Source organism: Hesperophylax consimilis, chromosome 5 (genome assembly GCF_061612785.1).
Source record: "Hesperophylax consimilis isolate HC1 chromosome 5, BYU_Hcon_1.0, whole genome shotgun sequence".
NCBI classification, from domain to species: domain Eukaryota; kingdom Metazoa; phylum Arthropoda; class Insecta; order Trichoptera; family Limnephilidae; genus Hesperophylax; species Hesperophylax consimilis.
The window spans coordinates 41847540-41870277 of record NC_142840.1 but is presented as its reverse complement, the minus strand read 5'-3'; the positions used below and the strand labels follow the sequence as shown (position 1 = coordinate 41870277).

General features: G+C 35.6%; 2 protein-coding genes across 3 annotated transcripts; one reads left to right on the top strand and one right to left on the bottom strand.

The window, feature by feature from the left end:
• The first annotated feature begins 2009 nt into the window (after positions 1 to 2009).
• LOC149423970 (polyprenal reductase) lies at positions 2010 to 8711 on the top strand. Its single transcript, XM_089632214.1, has 4 exons — positions 2010 to 2709; positions 6324 to 6521; positions 7708 to 8012; positions 8388 to 8711. Exons 1-4 carry the CDS (start codon positions 2385 to 2387, stop codon positions 8478 to 8480), a joined length of 921 nt encoding a protein of 306 aa, XP_089488340.1. The 5' UTR covers positions 2010 to 2384; the 3' UTR covers positions 8481 to 8711.
• Positions 8712 to 11787: 3076 nt separating this feature from the next.
• Positions 11788 to 22511, bottom strand: Ostgamma (oligosaccharide transferase gamma subunit). 2 transcript variants are annotated; one of them, XM_089632212.1, is made up of 6 exons: positions 22329 to 22511; positions 21963 to 22253; positions 21652 to 21792; positions 20121 to 20412; positions 19473 to 19680; positions 11788 to 11914 (listed from the first exon to the last, which is right to left on the bottom strand). In XM_089632212.1, the coding sequence occupies exons 1-6, from the start codon at positions 22410 to 22412 to the stop codon at positions 11899 to 11901; spliced, it is 1032 nt and encodes a 343-aa protein (XP_089488338.1). In that variant the 5' UTR covers positions 22413 to 22511; the 3' UTR covers positions 11788 to 11898. The 2 variants fall into 2 exon arrangements, with proteins under 2 accessions (XP_089488338.1, XP_089488339.1); XM_089632213.1 differs by lacking the exon at positions 11788 to 11914 and having other exon boundaries at positions 19469 to 19680.
• Positions 22512 to 22738: the final 227 nt, after the last annotated feature.

The window sequence follows — 22738 nt, the reverse complement described above, 5'->3', positions numbered from 1 at the left end:
TTACGTTGCTATCTGCAAGTAAGCAATAAACATCATTGTCAGTATGAAAACACTGGTTAAGCCCATTTTTTGCAAATGCAGTACTTACCTACCAAAATGTTGCCATATTAATGTACCATGTTTTGTATGTGTGCCCCTCCCCCCCAAACCCAGAAAAAAATCTGCCTTTGTCGGAACATTCACTTTCATTGAAGTATATGCCATGATGGTAGGTACTAGGTACGCATAAATAACTTACGTCTACTTTAGACCGCAGGGAAGTAAAAATCGCAAGCGACTTGAAATATATGTTGACGAGAAAATCGAACGATGACTCATACTTGAATAACCAAATTAGACGGGCTTTCAACTTTCGTCGCTCACTAAAAACTTAATCAACTCTGTTAAAAGGTAATTCACACTTGTCGATTAGCTTTCAAGTGTCATAGATCAACTAAAATCGCCCTGTCTGAATGGGTATATTGGATTCCTCGCATTTTTTAAAAATATAATCAATGATTGATGATGATTAGTGTCAAAGGATAAAACCACTTCAAGCAGAATAGATAAGTTCCTTATTTCAGTATTTTTCACTTGTTAAACAAATAAATATCTATTATTTTATGTTGTGCTTTGTAAAACAAACTCATAATAATATTGAGATCGATATTCTATAACCATTGGTAGAATTACTGCATTCATTGAGCCAGGATCTGGTTGATTGATTTTTAACTTCATATTCCAGGAAAGGTTCTGGAGTACTGAGCTATTATGATTAGTCTAATCTCACGTTTTCATTATTTTAGTATGTAATTTACAAAAGCCCTGTGGCGGTCGCCGGAACACTTAAAGAAGAATACTAGATATCTGAGAGAGAACGCGCTTACCAGCCATAGAACATAGTAAAATACAGTATAAAATCGCCTCAACACGGAAAAAGAGGTACAGGAACACTAAAACAAAACCAATTGAAAACTAATATGAAAAATCAACTGCAAAAATTAACATGGCGGAGCAGGTTCAATCTAATAACTGTGGAATGGAACTTTTCTCGGGACGGTAGGGTGAGAAGCAAGAAGCGGGAAACGCGAAGTAAGGAGCAGTGGGAAAAACGCTAAAACAAAAACCTAGAACCAGCAAGCGAGAAGCAGGAAACAGGAAGCAAGAAGCAGCGGAAGCGGAAACACGAAGCAACGGGAAACGGAAAAGAAGACGCAGAGAGAAGCTGGGAAGTTGGAAACGTAAATCAAGAAGCAGCGGGAAGCAACAACTAAAAGATGAAAACTATAGGCGGGAAGCTGGAAGCGGTAAGCTGGATGCGGGAAGCTGGAAGCGGGTAGCAAGAAGTTGGAAGCGGAAGAATCTCCCACCTCCTTCCCATCCCCAGAGCACGTGTTCCTAGTCCTAACAAACCAGTGCCGCATGGTGTACCGGTCTCACCGGGACAGGAGTGCTCCTGGATGGGGAGGTACAATCGTATTGTAGATCTAGGGATATTTCCCTAGACATCACATCTAGGGTTGGCAATGCATATGTTCTAAAATACCAACAATAGACGTTCAAATTCCCCACAAGTTCCTTTACCTCTAAAATGAACTAAATTTTATTGTAATTAGTATTTATTTTTTATTATCCAGCCATATTTACAGGTTTTCTCTTACGTTCAAGGCTTAAAAATAGATGTTTCTTTCGAAAATTTGTTGCGAAGACATGAAATTATAGTAGATTCTAACAATTACTGTAAATATTATTTTTTAGATGGTTGGATATCAAGAAAATCCCAGAATTCCCGCATTTCTCCCATAAAAAGGTTCTTTGATAAATCTTTGAAATTCCCCGCAATTTGAGGAATTCCCAACGAATTGGCAACCCTGCTAGCATCACTTGTCGAAAATTGAAACGTCAGTGTTCAGTGATGCCAAGACTAAAAATCTACAGCATTAAAGGTATGAAAATAGCAACGAGTCATTGATCTGCACTGCATATTTTAAATGGAAACATTGGATCGGAAACGTCAAACCTAAAATCAATGACGTCAATCAAAACAAAGCGGGCACACGAATATTTTGAACCAACGGTAAATGTGGGTAGTGTCTAAAATAATGACATTAATTCTCTGGGTAAAATTCTCACCGCGAGTGCCCAGACCAGATCAGCCTCAGTGATAGTTAACCTAACTTAATGTTTTAATATCCCGTTTTTAGAATAATACAAGCAATATTATTTGCAGAGTGTTTAGTACAATTTAAAACTCTTGCAACAATTTGTACAGTAACACAAATGTGATTTTCTTTTTCTGCAGACAAAACTGAAACAAAACAATAAAATTCGTGCCACAATTAAAAATATATAATTAGTCAAATACTTTTGATTTAAAACTTTAACTTCGTCTATGAAGTTTGAAAATGTTGCCTTTGATTAATTTATTCTTCTTAAATATTGCCTTCAATGTATTAATTATTGGCGGACTGATTAATTTGTTTGAACCGTATTTACCGTCTATAATTGTTCATACGTTCCGCTACGGAAAGTTTGCCCACCACGGCCCGAGTGTCACTAGAGCGATAGAGATTCCCAAATCTTCCTTTAGACACTTCTACGCTCTCGCCATTGTAATCTTTACTGTTACGAGTGCAACAGTCTTGCAGATATATTATACAACGTTCCATGTGGCTCCATGGATCATTACAGTCTTGGATTTTTTGTGCGGAGCTGAGAGGACTATTTCATGTAAGTATTATGTATTTGGTAAATTTTCACTTAAGACTAACGCACATAGTATGCACGGTTACCAAAAACAATGCTTCTTTTGTTCATTATTTCGCTAACTGCCTCACTTTTAGGCACAGATTATGGAAATTCAACTATTACTACAAGAAACAACTATCTACGTGCACAAAATAGGTTATTAGTTTGGGTTAATTCAGTAATTTATGCATATTTAGACTGAAATGAAACTTTGTAATTGCCACTCCATACAATAAAGTCCAAAATGTCGACTAAGGGATCGTTTTATAGGGTAAATTTTATACTTTGATTGAATAAAATTGGAATTATATTGTATCTTTTACAATCTATCGAGGAAATCATTATTTCTGGTAGTATTTAAGTTGAAACGAAGTGTAATTTCAGTAATCTGTGCCAAATAAAAGTTGCAGGGGTTATACCCCGTTCACACAGAGCGATTATAGTTGATCAAGTCTGAGTTGAATGACACTTGAAAGCTAATCGACAAGTGTGAACAGCCTTTCAACAGAGTTGATCAAGTTTTTAGTTGAACGACGAAAGTTGAAAGCCCGTCTACTTTTGTTGTTCAAGTAGGAGTAATCGTTCGATTTTCCCGCCGAATCGAAACGCGTGAACATATGTTCCAAGTCGCTTGCGATTTTTAGTTCCCTGCGGTCGAAAGTAGACGTTAGATGTCTCTATTGAGTGATTTATTTACGCGTACCTAGTTCCTACCATCATGGCATCTACTTCAATGAAAAAATTTATTAAGTGGTCGGATGATATGATGTTTAGATTTATGGATCTATACCAAAGCCATCCTTATCTTTGGGATCAGAAGCAAGAAGTTTACAAAAATAAGAATGCCCGTGATACTGCAGTTAATAATATTACTTTTGAAATGTTACTTTAACTTAGTAGTTATTATTATTAAATAACTAAATGTTTAAAAAAATAATAATTTTATCTTCATAACAAATTTTAGGGCATCAACTATTGCAATGAACACTTCTTTTATAAACAATGATATTGTATTTTTTAAAACTCTGTGCATATATGCCAGACTTGACAAAGAATCCCCCGTTGCCAGGTATCTTAGCTTAATTTGTAACTTAGTTTTAGCCGGGACAGCCGTGCGCATAACTGTGTCCTGTTTTTGGATTTTTTCTTGATTTTTTTACGGTCCATCAATTTGTTCGCAAATGATTGCGATAGCCTTCGGTATCTTCTAATGCCTTATAATTACACCCTAATAATCCATTTTTTAGCTCACATATAAAGTTTTTTGTGCTTTTTCATATTCTAAAGTTTGTTCCGTAAAAGGTCTGAAATCATAAGACGCACGCAGCGATAACTTCACTTGACGCATCTTGATTAAAAAAATCGGTTCCAGTTAAATTGAAACGTCTGAACGACATCTTGTTCAATTAAGTTAAATGATAATTCGGTTTCGTTCTATGGGATGACAGCCATTTACAATAACGTAGTCGGCGATCCCGAATATTTATCTTATTATTAAGTATAGGTTAGTTCTATCAATATTACAGATGGCTGCCATACTAAAGTTGAAAAAAAATTATTTTGATTTGAACGAAATAGCTATTAAATTGCACTACTTTCCATCTCCGACATTTGAATTGGCAACATCAGTTTTCTTTTAAGTATGTATAGAACACACTTCAAGAGATTTAATGTTCAGTGATGATCTTAGTAATATAAATTAAATACGGCAACATGAAGAATCGTTTTTTGCATCGCAATGCAGCTACCGTCAACTCTCAAACTTCAATTTGGGAGGCGAGTGTGGGTACCGCCGCTGCAACATATAGGTCATAGGTCACCCCGAGTGGTTTGCTACACTTGGTTACTTAGCAGGAGTGCCCGGGTTCATGGTGATGCGCTTGCCCATCTGCGTGGCGAGCCGGATTGGAAGAGACTGGTTGACGGAGCCCCTTTGACCTATCTAGCCGGACTCTCTCGCCCATCACCTTGTGCTGCAGTGGAAGAGATGGTTTCATACGTCACTCCTGGATACATTAACCCCAGATTCCTATCCACCCCTCATACCTTTTTCCTTCCGAGAACTTAATTTCTATAAAAAGACCCACACAGCATCTCCAAAGATGAGGGAATTTTTTTTCCTCAGTGTTTCCTGGCAAATGGGTGCCCGGAGCAGACTATGGTCATTTTCCATTCTCCTCCAGACAGTCTTCAGTCTTTCTCGTCCTGTTCCAATCCTCTTCCACACGTCTATCCACCTCTTCCTGTGAGGCAGCTATACAGGAACCCTGCCTCTGTAATCCAACTTTACCACTATACGAGAAAAATAACTAATATTCACCAAAAGAAAATCTTGTAAAATTGTGTCAATTTCACAAAGCAAAGTGCTGCTTTGATTATAGGTATCGCAACCAGAGTTGAGTCGAATACAGTTCTCACCACGGAGTAAAGAAGGGAGAGGAGATGGCACTGGGGCAACCGGGTCAACACATCAAACAAACTCAACTGGGCACAATGGGGCGTGGTTTACTAGGCCAGATGATTTCACCGCTCGGCGGGAGCGGACTGTTCCTTCAAGAACTATAAAGTGCGTTTGTTACGTGTAAACTATGAAATTCAGTGTGAATTTTTGTAAAAAACCATACAGGAAGAAAGTTAAAAACCATAGATATAGATATTTTTATATTAAATCACTTGTTTCTGCATCGAGTTTCTGTTTCACGTTTTGTGGTAGCATTGTTTTTCCAAAGGGTCGACATATCATGTTGATTTCAATATTTCTTTTTATTGCTTGACGATACATACTCATAATTATATCATTTAAATAAAAGAAACATTAAAACACCTTTTTACTATCTGATCTATGTCACCTGTCTTGAAAATATTTTTAAAATAAAATCTTGTTTTTTTCTTTAGTTATGTGTCACAATTAGGTTTATTTATCTATCATATATATCATCACGGAATATTATAAGTGTCCTGTGGTCCTGACCCACGGCGTATTCTTGACTTGATTCGACTTGTCACTTTATTTTCTTATATTATATCTACCATATGTCTTTGCTTTCATGTACCTTTGTCTACTCCTGTATTTTTCATTTTACTTTATTCGTGTTATTATTTTTTAATTTGGACGATGTCCGTTAATAAATAAATATATATTTACCATCTGTCTAACAGTTGGCTTAATGTTTCGCCTGTGTACCGCTAGATGGAATGGGCGTGTCGATTTTAAATCTGCCCCACAGACCCCCGTACTTCATACTTCGTCACTGCAAGCTGGCAACCAGAGTCTTGTGGGAAATGTTTATACGACCACCTCCTCTCCCTTCTATCCTCCATGGTTGTCACACAGAGGCATTGCAGCGTACAGCATGTTTCAAACTTATTATTCAACTTCAGAAAAGAAAATTCCAGTGAAAAATTAAAAAAGTAATTTTTTTAAATAATGGAAAGAGCAAACAATAAAAGATTTCAAATATTCAAGTTCTATGATCGCTGCACACTTGTTGTCTCGTTCCCCCTAATTACAATAAATAGGCGTGAGCAAGACAAAAGGCTGTCACACAATCAAGTGTGTAGTATTTATTTTATTAACCTTCCTTTTCTCTTTTCAGGTACTCCGGGAGGAAGTCTGGTAGCACTGTTTCTGCTCACCTTGCAATGTTACAAAAGATTTTATGAAACATTTTTCATTCAAGTTTTTGCAAAAACAAGTAAAATAAACTTCTTTCAATACTTCATTGGACACTTACATTATATTGGGTGCATTATTGCTATTCTTGGCCACTCCCCCGGCTTCATAAATGAACAAGGTAAGAATACTAAGAACGGGTTGTTTCACAGAATTTGTACAATTCATCAAATTTAAAATTCAAGTTTTATTATTTCATCATCGGCAGGTTGTTTCACAGTACTTGGATAATAACAGAACTTGAATAGGACTTTCTCAGGTCTTGAATATTACCGTTGAAATTTGATGAATTGTTCAAATTCTGTGAAACAACCTGTTTTAACACACTTCGGACGGGAAAGGTATTTCTACCCATTCGGTAGACTGTTGCTCAAGGACAGGAAGGGTATTTTTACCTTTTGCGCCGGCTTCATTTCAATGGCAGAAAATAATAAATTATCCAATGTTTTTGTATGAATATTATATGCCAATCTCTTTCCAAAGGTCTCAACTAAATGTTCATAATTACAAATCGTAATATAATTCTTCTTTTTATATTTATATTCGAGTCTTTCGTGTACATCGGTATTTCAACAAAGGGACCTTTTATTATTGAATTTCTGACACTTGATAAGCAATGCGTTTGAAGATTAACGAAATAAGTAATTTTTCGGTTAGTCATTTTATAGCTTGGGTATGCTGAGTTAGTATGTAGAAATTTTTATTAAAATATTTTCTAAATAAATATTTAATAAAATATTTTCATTATTTTCGAAGATATAGCGATTTAAAACAAATTAAACTAATTCGCGCGGACCTTTATTTTCGCCCGTCACCAGCGAAAAGATAATCGCCTGAAGTGTGTTAATAATTGTACTGTATAATATGTATTTAGGAGTTAATATAAAATAATAATAACCTTTTCTAAAATAGTGGCTAATATTTTCGGCCATTACTCCAATTTCATTACAACAGATTGTGGTCAGATGACAAGAATATCATAACCATTAAGTCTGTGACGGACCACGCTATATTTTCATGGCTTGGCCTATTTCAGTGTATCGCTCGCCATACATTCCCATTGGTGGTGTATGGCAAGCGATGTGCTGAAATAGATCAAGCCATGATGCATATCGCGTAATGTGCCGCCTACCTTATGCTTAGGGCCTTAGGACCATTCAAATGAAAAATTCAAAATGGTTATGAATGTTGATTTGATGGTCATCAAATGTGATGGATTTTTAGACTCCCCAAGCTGACATGTTTCTATGAATGTTAAAATTTTATATTATTATCAAATAATCAGTAATTGTCTTACATTTTGACAGAAAACATTCAAGATTTCATCATTTTTGACTCTACAACTGTAATACTCGCTGTCCCTACAATCGCTCTATTCACTGTTGCGTGGTTGAAGCAACTTCAGAGTAACATAATCCTCGCCAACTTGCGGAAAGACAAGAAGTCCAACAAAGTCATCACGGAGAAGCACTTCATCCCCAGAGGTGGCTGGTTCGAATACGTGTCCAGCCCGCACCAGCTCTGCGAAGTGTTGATGTATCTCGCCTTGACTCCGCTGCTGGGAATTAATTCCGCTTGGTTTTGTGTGATATTATGGGTGCTGAGTAATCAGGTAATAACAACTCACTTGTTCAAAACCTTATATCTCCAAAAGTTCTTCACCGATTGCTTTGAAATTTTGACACAGCTTTGCATTCGAATACTCGTGTGTTTTTTTATATATATCTATATTTTGACTGTGACAGGTAAATTGGTCTATTGCAAAAAGGTCCATTGCACAGACAGCATATATTCTATGTATAATAAAACTTATATATCCAGATTCAGCATTTGTTCATCTGAATATATATTTTTTAATCCATAATATTTTTCCCTGAAATTCCTTATTTTAATAATTATTTCCTTTTTTATGTTATCATAATCGGATCATAAGATTCAGATTTTTTGAAACATTTATGTTTTGATATCATTATTTTTTGTTTTTCAGATCGAAACTTCTCTACTGTCCCATTGGTGGTATAAGGAAAACTTTTCTAACTATCCCACGACGAGGAAAGCCATAGTGCCTTATGTATTATGAGGATGAATATCAATGATTAAGAGTTAAAACTTATGTATTTTTATAAATTGGTGATGGAAGAATTTTTAATAATAGTAATATTCAACGCCCCATAATCTATTTACAAAAGAAATTGGGAGCATTTTTCTAGCCAATGGAAGTTACTTTAGTACCCATGTCTGATAGTTGTAAGATTAATAGACTGTTTTCTATGTTCAATGTTGTGTTATTTTAAATATAAAATTATTATTATTATACAGTTTTCATCTTCGTCTTTCATTTGCAATAAGCAGTTGACAATGGAAACTCCACCCTATGCAGATAATCCCTAGAATTGTGATGAATATTGTTTTGAAAAAAAACTGATGTAACCATTTTACATATGACCTTTCGGCTCCTAGGCCCAAAAAGGGCGGTGATATTATGTGTATGGTCAATTTCCCCAGAAGTAAGCATAAATTGAGCTTACTTCAGACAGATGGATTCGCTCACCACAAATTTCTACCGGTTTATCTCCTCAGTGGCTTTCACACTGAAATGTAACAATACTATTTGAATTAAAATAAAATTACATTGTTTACACCATTTGGACGGTCCCGAAGAACAATGTCGGATGTGCAATTTTTTAGTTTTGCAGCAGAGCTGTTTAAAGTTTTGTTTCGACATTTTTACTATTTTTGAGATCAAGAAATATACTTTAGTTTTGATATTTTGCATTAACCCCTATTTATTTAATTGGAAAAATGTACTATATCAGCTTATTACAACATTCTTGTAGTTTTCGAGAAAAATAACATCTGACTTTTTTTTACGGACAAAGACATATCGGTTGTTTGAGTACGACATAGTTCTACAGAGATAGCGTGAAACATTTGTGTCGTATGTGATCATCCGACTTTTTTTGTTGGAATAGAAGCGTAAATATTTGACGGATCTAAGACTATTAATAAATAAAAAATTGTTACTGTTGGGAAGTAAGTGCTTCACAGATGCACTCATAGAGGGCAGTGCATAGAGCTTGCGTGGAAGTCCGCAAGATGGCAGCCAGTAGTCGCCAGGACCAGTTAGAATGCTTCCAGACAAACTTGGTGTTTTCAGATCTCATTTAGCCAACTCCTAGTTAGGTCGACTATCGAGTCACCTTTGTAATACGCGAAGTATTAATAAATCCCTGATTTAACACAAAGAACCTATTATTTAAAATCTCCTTCCACGACGAGTTGGAGAACTGTTTGTGGAACACAACAGTTACCAATTTTTTTGGTAATTTTTTAGACAGACATCATTATGAAAAGATATCTCTATTTAGTAATACATAAGAATTAGGTTTTAAATACGACATTGTTCTATTGTTTTACGGAGATAGCGTGAAACATTTGTGTCGTGTTGTTTGGAATACAAATATAAATATTTGTCGGATCTAAGACTATTAATTAAATTTCTCATATGTCAGACATCATTATAAAAAGGCATCGCTATTTAGTAATACATAAGAATTAGGTTACAAATAAAAAATTTAAAAAAACGTAATGAAATGCAATATTTTGGAATCACTATAATTAAAACAATTTTTCAATATGTTATGGTATTATAAAACACATGATATTGTTCAGGAACAATTGCTGAATTACAAAGACTTCTAAGGTCATTGTATTTATCTTTTTGAATCGGCAAAGTGGCATCATATGTATATGCCTTATGAAGATCGATGTCGACAGACTGAAAATACCTCATGGCATTGCGAACGACGATGGTCTGAAACTCTTTTCTAAGGTCGTATTTGGTTTCCAGGTGAATGTTCTTTGTTTCACTGTCTTTTAAAGTCGTAAAAGTTATTTTGACATAATATCTCAAACTTTGAAGGGATTTGCATCAGTTTTGGCCAATAGTACGAGAACCTTCCTTTCGTCTAGCTATACTATAAATCATCGGAGCACTTGCCCTTTTGATTACTGCACTATCTTCCTCATTTTAAGTGCGACCCTTTTCTAAGAAGCAGTGAATTATACTGATGCCGATTTCTTTAGTTGCTTAACAAGTACAGGATAAAAACCATTGTATTTCAGTTCTGTCTGGGGCAGTTAACTGACCAGAATCAGAAGTCCTTCATCTCCCTTCACTTTTTTAAAATTAAATCAAGAAAACAACTGTCGACTTCTTTCATTCCTCTTTTTGTGATACCTTTGAACCACATATATACAGTAGATCCCATGTCTTTTGCGATACCCCTGAGTCACACACAGCAGTTCCCATATCATGCAGTGCGATGCCCTCGAGTCGCCATTTTGAAAAATCACTATGACACCGATCGCTAACAAAACTTGTTATTAATGCAAACACTATTAAATGAATGCTTAATTATCTTTAAAGCGATTGGCATTTTAAATTTTAAACACAGATGTCACCTGCATATCCGTTAAGCCAACATACTTCAGACCCTCCGTGGCTTGAGTTTAAGACATAGTGATACACGCGTTTGATGCCAATAGGTTAATTATGTTACCCTAAAGTAAAAACCTACCTTTGGAAGAATTATTCTTCAAAAAAATTATAGTATTCGATAGTTCGTCGTATAATGTTAAGCAGAGGCGGTTCCTTGATATGTGCATTTGTGCATTGCACTGCTTGTCTTCAATCTTCACATAACTTATAACGACATCTATGCCCCAGTCATCGATATATGAAAGTACGCTACAGTCATAATTCCCGCCAGGTCTTTATTTGAGTTATCTTCTAGTATAAGACTCCTTCGCAAATGAGTTGGGCATATTGTGCACAAATGGTATCAAGACAGCTCACCCCACTAAAACGGTGACATGAGTGAGACAGATTATGTTCATAACGGCAAATCACATGTTGGAGCAGTGCAGATATATTACTCATCCTGTGCAATATCGACACATAGACAAGTCAATTTTGCACAACTTTGATAGTGCGTAATCCAATGAGTCTAGAAGGAATTTGATTAGGAATACTAATTTACAACGTTAGCACTACAACATCCACACATTGACACTAATGCGCTGTGAATGTAAATGGTTTAGCGAGATTTTCAGCGATGAATTGCGTGTCCTTTACTCACAAGATGCTTTTGCGAAAGCCGATGAAGCAGATTTATTAATCGAGAATTTATGGCTAATGAATTGCAGTACCCCCATTAATTAATTTGCTACACCGCTGGCAATTCCAGTCACAAGCCGCCTCAGCTGGTAAGTTATGTATATTTTTGGTAAATTTTTATTTTCTAATATAATGTTGAAGGAATCATGATAATAAGTAGATTAGATCAAAATAATATAACATAATGTAATATAAAAATAATTTAACGCATAATAATAAAACATTTATTAGTACAGTAATTTTCATACAACAAGTCCATTCACATAATTTTACTAATTAAAAAGTGACTCTTTTCTAAGTAACTTATTCACACCTCGCTTTACTTGAACAGGAAGCTGAAAAAACAAAAATAAAAATTAGAAAGGTAAAATCATATACATTATATCCTTGAAATAGTGCCAACGCTTCGGCACTCTTTGTCAACCTTCCTAATAAGTTTTCCTTATTAACATTAATTTACGAGGTAGCATTCTATTATTATGTCACACGTGTTTTGGATATTGGAGGAATAAAAAGTGAACAAATTTTAGTAAGACATGTGACGATAATGATGTTCAAAGAATATTAAATAGAAAAGACACAGAAAATAAAAAGATTAGGTTATGACCAAGTTCTGAGTTTGAGTCTCGGTAGTAACCTAATCTTTGTATTTCTTGTGTCTTCTATTTCATATTCTTTTAGTATGATTGTTTCAATAATTAATCTCAAAGTGAAGCTTTAAGGTCCATTTACACATATCCATAATGGTACAGTTTTGTATCAGTCCTTTAGTGATACCACAGTACCTCCTATTACCACATTTCAGTGATTCCATCAGTACTTTCATGAAGTCATCAGGCAACATATACATGTACAATAGCGCTATTTTCGCAATTGTCTGTTATTGTATTAGTGCTATGTGGCCCTATTTAATAATTCAAAACTAGCAATGTTAGCTTTAGATGAAGAAGAGGAGCAGCGTCAAGGAGAAACACGAAAATGGGTGCATGAAGCACAAAAAAAGAGAAACGGAAGGAGAATTTATGACATTGGACAAAGAATTAATTAACGATGAAAGGAAATTTTAAAAAATCAACCCGTCATCTCCCATTTCGCTTCCAACAAGTCTGTGATCTGGAAAATATATTGTTGGCAATGATATTCGTCTATATTTGCCGGTGGCTAAACTGACACGCGATATGGCTCTGATATGGATGTGTGCACACACGTTCATAAAAAATGTATGAAACAATACGCAATAAACAATAAATGCCGGTACTGTGCCGTTACTGATAAAATAATAATTCTAATTTTAAGATAATGTGAATATTTAGTTCCGGTTCAACTGCACTATAAGTGATTATTGTATCCAGTGCTCTAGTTTTAATAAACTAGATTATTGCACCATAACCTAACTTTATTACCAGATAACCTGTAATATTGTATATAAGTATGAACAATGTCCGTACTTAATTGTAAAATTTTATGGCCATTGGAAAGAGCAGTATATTATGTACACTTAATTCTGTTTTCACACCGCCGAATCGTTTCACAGAAAACCATGTAAAAAAAAAAGGACAGCGGGTATAATATGTAAATGGAGATAGGTTCCATCATACGCATTCAAATTAATAGTCTTGCTATAACATGAGATTCGGGAGACATTACGACGAACAAACCATGTGACCATATTTTTGACACCAGGAGGGTTCGAGAATGCTTTAAATAAACTAGACATGCTAGATTTACTAGATGTGCAGAAAAGTAAGGCAAAAGTTTGCAGCGCTGGCCATTGTGGGACTGTTCTGCGCAGAATCTGAATGTTTGTTCTTGGTGATATTACAATGCAATTTGCCGCAAGTTAGTTGTTCATTTAGTTGTCTATGTGTTCCACTGTACAGTGTACATAAATGTGTATGTGTTTATTGTCTGATTTGATGGTGTATATTTGTTTTTATATTTCTAATCACCAATAAAAAGTTGTAATAAAAATTGTCTAGCATGGTAGCATTACTTTTGCAGTTGTAATGCACATGTTCGGATAAAATCTGAGAGGCGCTAGGTACATGCCCAGTTAGGTACATGTTCCAGATTTCTCATCTGGAAAAATATTCCAATTATGGTTTAAAAGATAGGCAAATAAAATATTGTAAAATCAATGAATTCATTTTCATAAGAACGGCTGTGCGGGCAGTGAGAAATAAAAATTCTAAGGTATGTTAGATGAAAGCTTTGTAAACAGCACAAAAATAAGGAATTTATCACAACTTTTTTGATATTACTCTAATAAATTTTTCATTCACCCCTCAAAGTTTTGCGGTCTTCGTTAAACACCGATTCTAGGTATTTTTCAGCTTTTGAACCTTGTTATTTCGAAATCCACGGGACATCAAAAATAAAATTTCAAATTAAAGAATTCCCACAAATTATATATAAAAAAAAAAGACGTCGAAAATAGAGTTTCTCGGCCGCACCTTCCAAATTCGGGTATCTTTGGAGTAAATTCGTAATAATATGAATTATTCCCGTGTACATCAAATTTTCGCGGCCGATTGCAGCCGGCCCTATAAATTCAGATACTAGAAAAAAATTCTTAAAAATATGATATATTTCAACGTAAATCGAAATTTCTTGGTCGATTTTCGTCACGGTCAGCTGTTTAAATTCAGATATTTGAAGTAATTTTGTAAAAATTCGATGTTTCCGCGTAAATTGAAATTTCGCGGCTGATTTCCGTGGCGACAGTCCCTTTAAATTTACACATATCCATAATGGTACAGTTTTGTATCAGTCCTTTAGTGATACCACAGTACCTCCTATTACCACATTTCAGTGATTCCATCAGTACTTTCATGAAGTCATCAGGCAACATATACATGTACAATAGCGCTATTTTCGCAATTGTCTGTTATTGTATTAGTGCTATGTGGCCCTATTTAATAATTCAAAACTAGCAATGTTAGCTTTAGATGAAGAAGAGGAGCAGCGTCAAGGAGAAACACGAAAATGGGTGCATGAAGCACAAAAAAAGAGAAACGGAAGGAGAATTTATGACATTGGACAAAGAATTAATTAACGATGAAAGGAAATTTTAAAAAATCAACCCGTCATCTCCCATTTCGCTTCCAACAAGTCTGTGATCTGGAAAATATATTGTTGGCAATGATATTCGTCTATATTTGCCGGTGGCTAAACTGACACGCGATATGGCTCTGATATGGATGTGTGCACACACGTTCATAAAAAATGTATGAAACAATACGCAATAAACAATAAATGCCGGTACTGTGCCGTTACTGATAAAATAATAATTCTAATTTTAAGATAATGTGAATATTTAGTTCCGGTTCAACTGCACTATAAGTGATTATTGTATCCAGTGCTCTAGTTTTAATAAACTAGATTATTGCACCATAACCTAACTTTATTACCAGATAACCTGTAATATTGTATATAAGTATGAACAATGTCCGTACTTAATTGTAAAATTTTATGGCCATTGGAAAGAGCAGTATATTATGTACACTTAATTCTGTTTTCACACCGCCGAATCGTTTCACAGAAAACCATGTAAAAAAAAAAGGACAGCGGGTATAATATGTAAATGGAGATAGGTTCCATCATACGCATTCAAATTAATAGTCTTGCTATAACATGAGATTCGGGAGACATTACGACGAACAAACCATGTGACCATATTTTTGACACCAGGAGGGTTCGAGAATGCTTTAAATAAACTAGACATGCTAGATTTACTAGATGTGCAGAAAAGTAAGGCAAAAGTTTGCAGCGCTGGCCATTGTGGGACTGTTCTGCGCAGAATCTGAATGTTTGTTCTTGGTGATATTACAATGCAATTTGCCGCAAGTTAGTTGTTCATTTAGTTGTCTATGTGTTCCACTGTACAGTGTACATAAATGTGTATGTGTTTATTGTCTGATTTGATGGTGTATATTTGTTTTTATATTTCTAATCACCAATAAAAAGTTGTAATAAAAATTGTCTAGCATGGTAGCATTACTTTTGCAGTTGTAATGCACATGTTCGGATAAAATCTGAGAGGCGCTAGGTACATGCCCAGTTAGGTACATGTTCCAGATTTCTCATCTGGAAAAATATTCCAATTATGGTTTAAAAGATAGGCAAATAAAATATTGTAAAATCAATGAATTCATTTTCATTAGAACGGCTGTGCGGGCAGTGAGAAATAAAAATTCTAAGGTATGTTAGATGAAAGCTTTGTAAACAGCACAAAAATAAGGAATTTATCACAACTTTTTTGATATTACTCTAATAAATTTTTCATTCACCCCTCAAAGTTTTGCGGTCTTCGTTAAACACCGATTCTAGGTATTTTTCAGCTTTTGAACCTTGTTATTTCGAAATCCACGGGACATCAAAAATAAAATTTCAAATTAAAGAATTCCCACAAATTATATATAAAAAAAAAAGACGTCGAAAATAGAGTTTCTCGGCCGCACCTTCCAAATTCGGGTATCTTTGGAGTAAATTCGTAATAATATGAATTATTCCCGTGTACATCAAATTTTCGCGGCCGATTGCAGCCGGCCCTATAAATTCAGATACTAGAAAAAAATTCTTAAAAATATGATATATTTCAACGTAAATCGAAATTTCTTGGTCGATTTTCGTCACGGTCAGCTGTTTAAATTCAGATATTTGAAGTAATTTTGTAAAAATTCGATGTTTCCGCGTAAATTGAAATTTCGCGGCTGATTTCCGTGGCGACAGTCCCTTTAAATTTACACATATCCATAATGGTACAGTTTTGTATCAGTCCTTTAGTGATACCACAGTACCTCCTATTACCACATTTCAGTGATTCCATCAGTACTTTCATGAAGTCATCAGGCAACATATACATGTACAATAGCGCTATTTTCGCAATTGTCTGTTATTGTATTAGTGCTATGTGGCCCTATTTAATAATTCAAAACTAGCAATGTTAGCTTTAGATGAAGAAGAGGAGCAGCGTCAAGGAGAAACACGAAAATGGGTGCATGAAGCACAAAAAAAGAGAAACGGAAGGAGAATTTATGACATTGGACAAAGAATTAATTAACGATGAAAGGAAATTTTAAAAAATCAACCCGTCATCTCCCATTTCGCTTCCAACAAGTCTGTGATCTGGAAAATATATTGTTGGCAATGATATTCGTCTATATTTGCCGGTGGCTAAACTGACACGCGATATGGCTCTGATATGGATGTGTGCACACACGTTCATAAAAAATGTATGAAACAATACGCAATAAACAATAAATGCCGGTACTGTGCCGTTACTGATAAAATAATAATTCTAATTTTAAGATAATGTGAATATTTAGTTCCGGTTCAACTGCACTATAAGTGATTATTGTATCCAGTGCTCTAGTTTTAATAAACTAGATTATTGCACCATAACCTAACTTTATTACCAGATAACCTGTAATATTGTATATAAGTATGAACAATGTCCGTACTTAACCTCTCAGACAAAGGCATTTGTATGCTATGTGTTCCTTTGAAATCTGTCAAAAGGTGATAATTTTTGTGTTATTTACGACTTTTGCTAAAAGCATCATAACTCACGTCTTGGGAAACGTAGCCTCATTCTAAAAAATGTTTTGGAAAGATTATGAAATTCACTATCGTATTGTTTTGTTATACGTAAATATTTGCGTTTCTAAATATACATTTTCTGAAAACTTCAAAAATATGTAAAAATCGCTGACCATTATTTCAAAGCTGTGAAAAATGTACTTTTTTCTGAGTTTCATAAAGAAATAACACTTTATATATTGAAGAAATATAATTAAAAACTATTGGTCACCTCAAAATATTAACCGTCCAAACTAAAATATTTTTAATAAATTATTTAAAAACGCAATAAATTACGAACGAACAAGCTGACAGATTCAATCGACTCAGATAAAGCACCTCTAGATTCCATAGATATTTTTGAATGCAGACGCGTAGCGTTATTCATTATCGATACTCTGTTTTTTAAATCATGGCAATCCGTATACTAGTGATGGAAATAAATCGATTTTTGTAAAATCTCGCGCGCTTACGTGAAAAGACGTACTAATGTCTTGACCGCTATTATCATATTTACGTCTTTTGACGTTCTAATGTTCCGAGTGGTTAATTGTAAAATTTTATGGCCATTGGAAAGAGCAGTATATTATGTACACTTAATTCTGTTTTCACACCGCCGAATCGTTTCACAGAAAACCATGTAAAAAAAAAAGGACAGCGGGTATAATATGTAAATGGAGATAGGTTCCATCATACGCATTCAAATTAATAGTCTTGCTATAACATGAGATTCGGGAGACATTACGACGAACAAACCATGTGACCATATTTTTGACACCAGGAGGGTTCGAGAATGCTTTAAATAAACTAGACATGCTAGATTTACTAGATGTGCAGAAAAGTAAGGCAAAAGTTTGCAGCGCTGGCCATTGTGGGACTGTTCTGCGCAGAATCTGAATGTTTGTTCTTGGTGATATTACAATGCAATTTGCCGCAAGTTAGTTGTTCATTTAGTTGTCTATGTGTTCCACTGTACAGTGTACATAAATGTGTATGTGTTTATTGTCTGATTTGATGGTGTATATTTGTTTTTATATTTCTAATCACCAATAAAAAGTTGTAATAAAAATTGTCTAGCATGGTAGCATTACTTTTGCAGTTGTAATGCACATGTTCGGATAAAATCTGAGAGGCGCTAGGTACATGCCCAGTTAGGTACATGTTCCAGATTTCTCATCTGGAAAAATATTCCAATTATGGTTTAAAAGATAGGCAAATAAAATATTGTAAAATCAATGAATTCATTTTCATAAGAACGGCTGTGCGGGCAGTGAGAAATAAAAATTCTAAGGTATGTTAGATGAAAGCTTTGTAAACAGCACAAAAATAAGGAATTTATCACAACTTTTTTGATATTACTCTAATAAATTTTTCATTCACCCCTCAAAGTTTTGCGGTCTTCGTTAAACACCGATTCTAGGTATTTTTCAGCTTTTGAACCTTGTTATTTCGAAATCCACGGGACATCAAAAATAAAATTTCAAATTAAAGAATTCCCACAAATTATATATAAAAAAAAAGACGTCGAAAATAGAGTTTCTCGGCCGCACCTTCCAAATTCGGGTATCTTTGGAGTAAATTCGTAATAATATGAATTATTCCCGTGTACATCAAATTTTCGCGGCCGATTGCAGCCGGCCCTATAAATTCAGATACTAGAAAAAAATTCTTAAAAATATGATATATTTCAACGTAAATCGAAATTTCTTGGTCGATTTTCGTCACGGTCAGCTGTTTAAATTCAGATATTTGAAGTAATTTTGTAAAAATTCGATGTTTCCGCGTAAATTGAAATTTCGCGGCTGATTTCCGTGGCGACAGTCCCTTTAAATTCAGATATTTGGTGTTAATAAATAAAAAATACGATATAAATCATCTGAATCGATTTACATTGGAATGTCTTTTGATATTTTAGGAATATCCGAGTTTGAAAGGCTGACAAAAATTCGATTTTTATGCGAAATAAAGCGAAAATAATAATAAAAGACATCAGAGTGTAAATCGATTAAATTTTCAAAATAATAATTCTAATTAGGAGGATGTATAACCAAATAAAAAATTTCCGGCGTTTTACCTCCACGGCTGTCTTTCAGATTCAGATTTACATAATTTTGTGATTTATCTTCGCAAAAATCTTTTTTTTTCGAATTACATGAACAAAATTTCGTGCACGGAAAAAAATAAATTTGGAATTAAAAAAAAAATTTTCAGGGGATATTTTTAGGGCATAAATTTCGAATTATGCGATTTTTCAAATTAACGCGATTCTACTGTAGTAACAAGGTAATTGTTTATATGAAGGTCTGTAACTACCTGTAGGGGTATCCTTGTGCCTTTGCTCTGAACACGGAGAGCAGCAGGGAGAAGAAGACGCACATGAAGGCGAGCCCCACCACGGCCAGCAGCCGCTTCTTACGACTATCCCCGCTGGGCACCGCCGCCCTTTGCTCCCGGTTGGTGTCCAGCTTGAAGCCACCACCGGCTTCAGCCAGAAGGATCATGCCAACTACCACGGCCGCATCTGATATTACATGTAAGGAAGAGTATTTAAAAACCAATAATCAATGGAGTTGTTTGAGGGTTCTCATTTGAGTGCTCCCCACCACGTAAATAGGAGTTGTCCTAATATAATCGGTCTTCAACCTAGAAGTTGAAAGATTTTACGTAAATTGATGACATCGGTTTTTTTTTTTCACACTCAGTCAGTGGCAGGTATAGTGTCATCACACCTATTTTTCTTTCTTTTTGTGAATAAAAGAGCCTCAACTGCTCCAAATTTCTGGAGCCAGTGGGACTATGGCATCCCGAATTGAGGCATGTTGTGAGGCTGAAGGTAGTGAGGAAGGCAAGGAGATTGCTATTCAGATCTGATCACAAAAACAGCTCTTTCAATTCTGAATGATAAATAGAGTATCTACAAGAGTGGAAAAGTAGAAAAGCTTAGTTTATTTGAAAGGATACTGAGCCCCATGATGATGTAAGTCTCTAGAACGAATTGTCCCTGCGACGAGCCGTGGATGTAGGAGATGGCCCCGTTCTGGCCGGTGTGCACAAACGGGGGCGCCCTGATTTGATTCCACATCTGCCCCGAGATCATGGTGAAGCAGAAGAACAGAGCCCCGACGGCCCAGATCTGCTTGTTGTACAGGAAGTCCAGGTTGTTCCTCCTCAGGTACAGGAAACCTCCGCACAGCAGAACCAGCATGACTATGGCCACTGTTCCTGAGTAGTTAGGTGGCCTGAACACTCTTATCTACAACAAAAACACAAAATGATTAAAACTAAATTAACCATCATGCTGTTCTACGCAGGGGTAGGCAGGATAGGCACAAAGGATAGACTGCCACATAATTCTGTCTCGGCACATATTCCTTGCTTCATTCACATTCATATATCGTCTCATACATACTCTTCTGTTATTCTGACTCTTGACATGACCCAGTCCAGTATTTGATTTACTTGATACTGCCATGTCTTCCTTGGGCATCCTCAACTTCTTATAGCAATCACTTTCGCATTATATATTATGTATTCTCCTTACACACCTTTCTTCGTTCATCCGCTCTAAATACTGAAACCACATAATGGGAGGACAAAAGGTTTGGTTGTTTCCAATAATCACAGATCAATCTCTTTGTAAGTGTCTTTAACTTTAATAACTTTATGTATATGTTGTTATGAAACCGTTTTAAATCGTAGCACGATAGTGCTGCCCCACTATCGTAACTAAACCAACACGCGAGATACGCGCCGGCTGCCGTTCAACGGTCTTCTTCTTGCACCAGCCCTCCTAGCGACATGACATGCAACGCGCTTGCCTCTCGCGTTGTTCGGAAGCTAAATTAATTAAAAAGTGTCGATATTAAAGTCACTAGCTTTTAACAAGAATTGAAGGATGCACTCCTGGCTGGATCGTACTGCGAATGTGACTAAAGAACTAAAAATGCTGAGTCAGATTCTGATGTACCGCAGCGCATAGCCAAAATGGCCGCGTTTGCACCCGCTTCCTACTGCCGAAATTCACGTAAGCTGAAACCATTTAATTCCCCTTCATGTGCTTTGATAACAATTCAGTGCCGAGTTTCTGTTTATAATTCACCAGAAGTGAGAGAGGTTAGGCGAGATTTAGTATAGAATGTTATAACCTTGAAATGAAAATGTGTAAATCTCCATTGCGTTGATGTACAAAGCCCTACCATAACACACACTACACTTGTTAAATATCATTCTATTGTCATTAACCTGAATGTAGTAATCAACACGAGATAGCTGTTCCCCAGCCTGGGACAAGTCAACATCATGCCTTGAGCTAGGCGTGAATTGACTTAGGTTTGGCTGACACTCAAACCTGCTTCCCGTCTTATTTTGCCCTGCCTTGTGAAGCAGGAGCGCTCTGTTTTATATAACTAATGTAGCCCAGCGTCCTACGGGGCCTAAATATTTGGTACCAAATTGTTTCTGAAAGGAATAAATTATTAAATGGTTTTCTTACCTGAATGTCAGTTCGCTCCTGGATCCATTTAGCAATGGCTTCGGCAGAAATTCCCACTCTCTGGAAATCCATTGTGTCACTGGGCTTGGACTTACCCTTGGCGGGGAAGTGCATTATGACTGGAGCAGTGTTTAAGCGTAACTAAAAATAAAGCAGACATTCTGAGCAAGACTCAATATTTCACGGCAGGAGATAAAAAAAAGCGGCCGCAGACGGCTTTCGACTTCGAGAATAAATAAATAACTTCAAGAAGAACAAATTATGTTTGATGAAGCAGTAATACATTGAATACCAAAATAAATAGCACTCACCAGTTGGAAAACGTCAGATCCTTCGTCAAAATCAACCATCACAAAGAATAATTCATTGGAATAGGCTTGTGAGTACCTAAAAGAGCTCGCTACGATGCTAAACTCATCATGAACATTGCGACAAATGGCGCACTGCCTGCTCGGGGCCATCGCAGTGAAGATGACTATTACAGAATAATTTCTAGGAGTAGACTTTACATATTCACGGAATTTATTTCCGTTAAACCTGAGGATCGGTTTCTTATTAGCCATGTCGGTAAGCTGTTGAACTTTTGTCTCCATTGATGTGGACTGAAAAAATAATAATTACAATGTGATGATGTGTTAGACGTGTTTGATGATAAGTATTTAGAAGGAAAATCTTACCGCTTTTGCCTTTGTTTGCCCGTAAGCTTCATCGTATAACACTGTGGCAAATACAATTAACAAAAAACAAAGTTTCGACCTCATGGTGAAACCGAAAAAAACCTAGTTTCTAAATTAAATTTGCAAAACAAGATTTTTATTCAATAACTCCACGAAGACATCAATCTGACACGACCGGCTACCATAGACAAAAGTTAGTATAGACAATTTACAGAATAATGTTTTAAATTTAATTTAATAATGTTCTCCAAGTCGAACGATTTCGTCTATGACTTCTGTTTAATGAATGGCTTGAAAAGTATTTATTCGTCAGCCAAAAAGTTATGGTATTTATTTTGGTCGTTGGCGTTGGCGTCGCTGCTCGTTGCGCAAATTGAATTTTATCCGTTAAATTTATCTATGAAATCCGT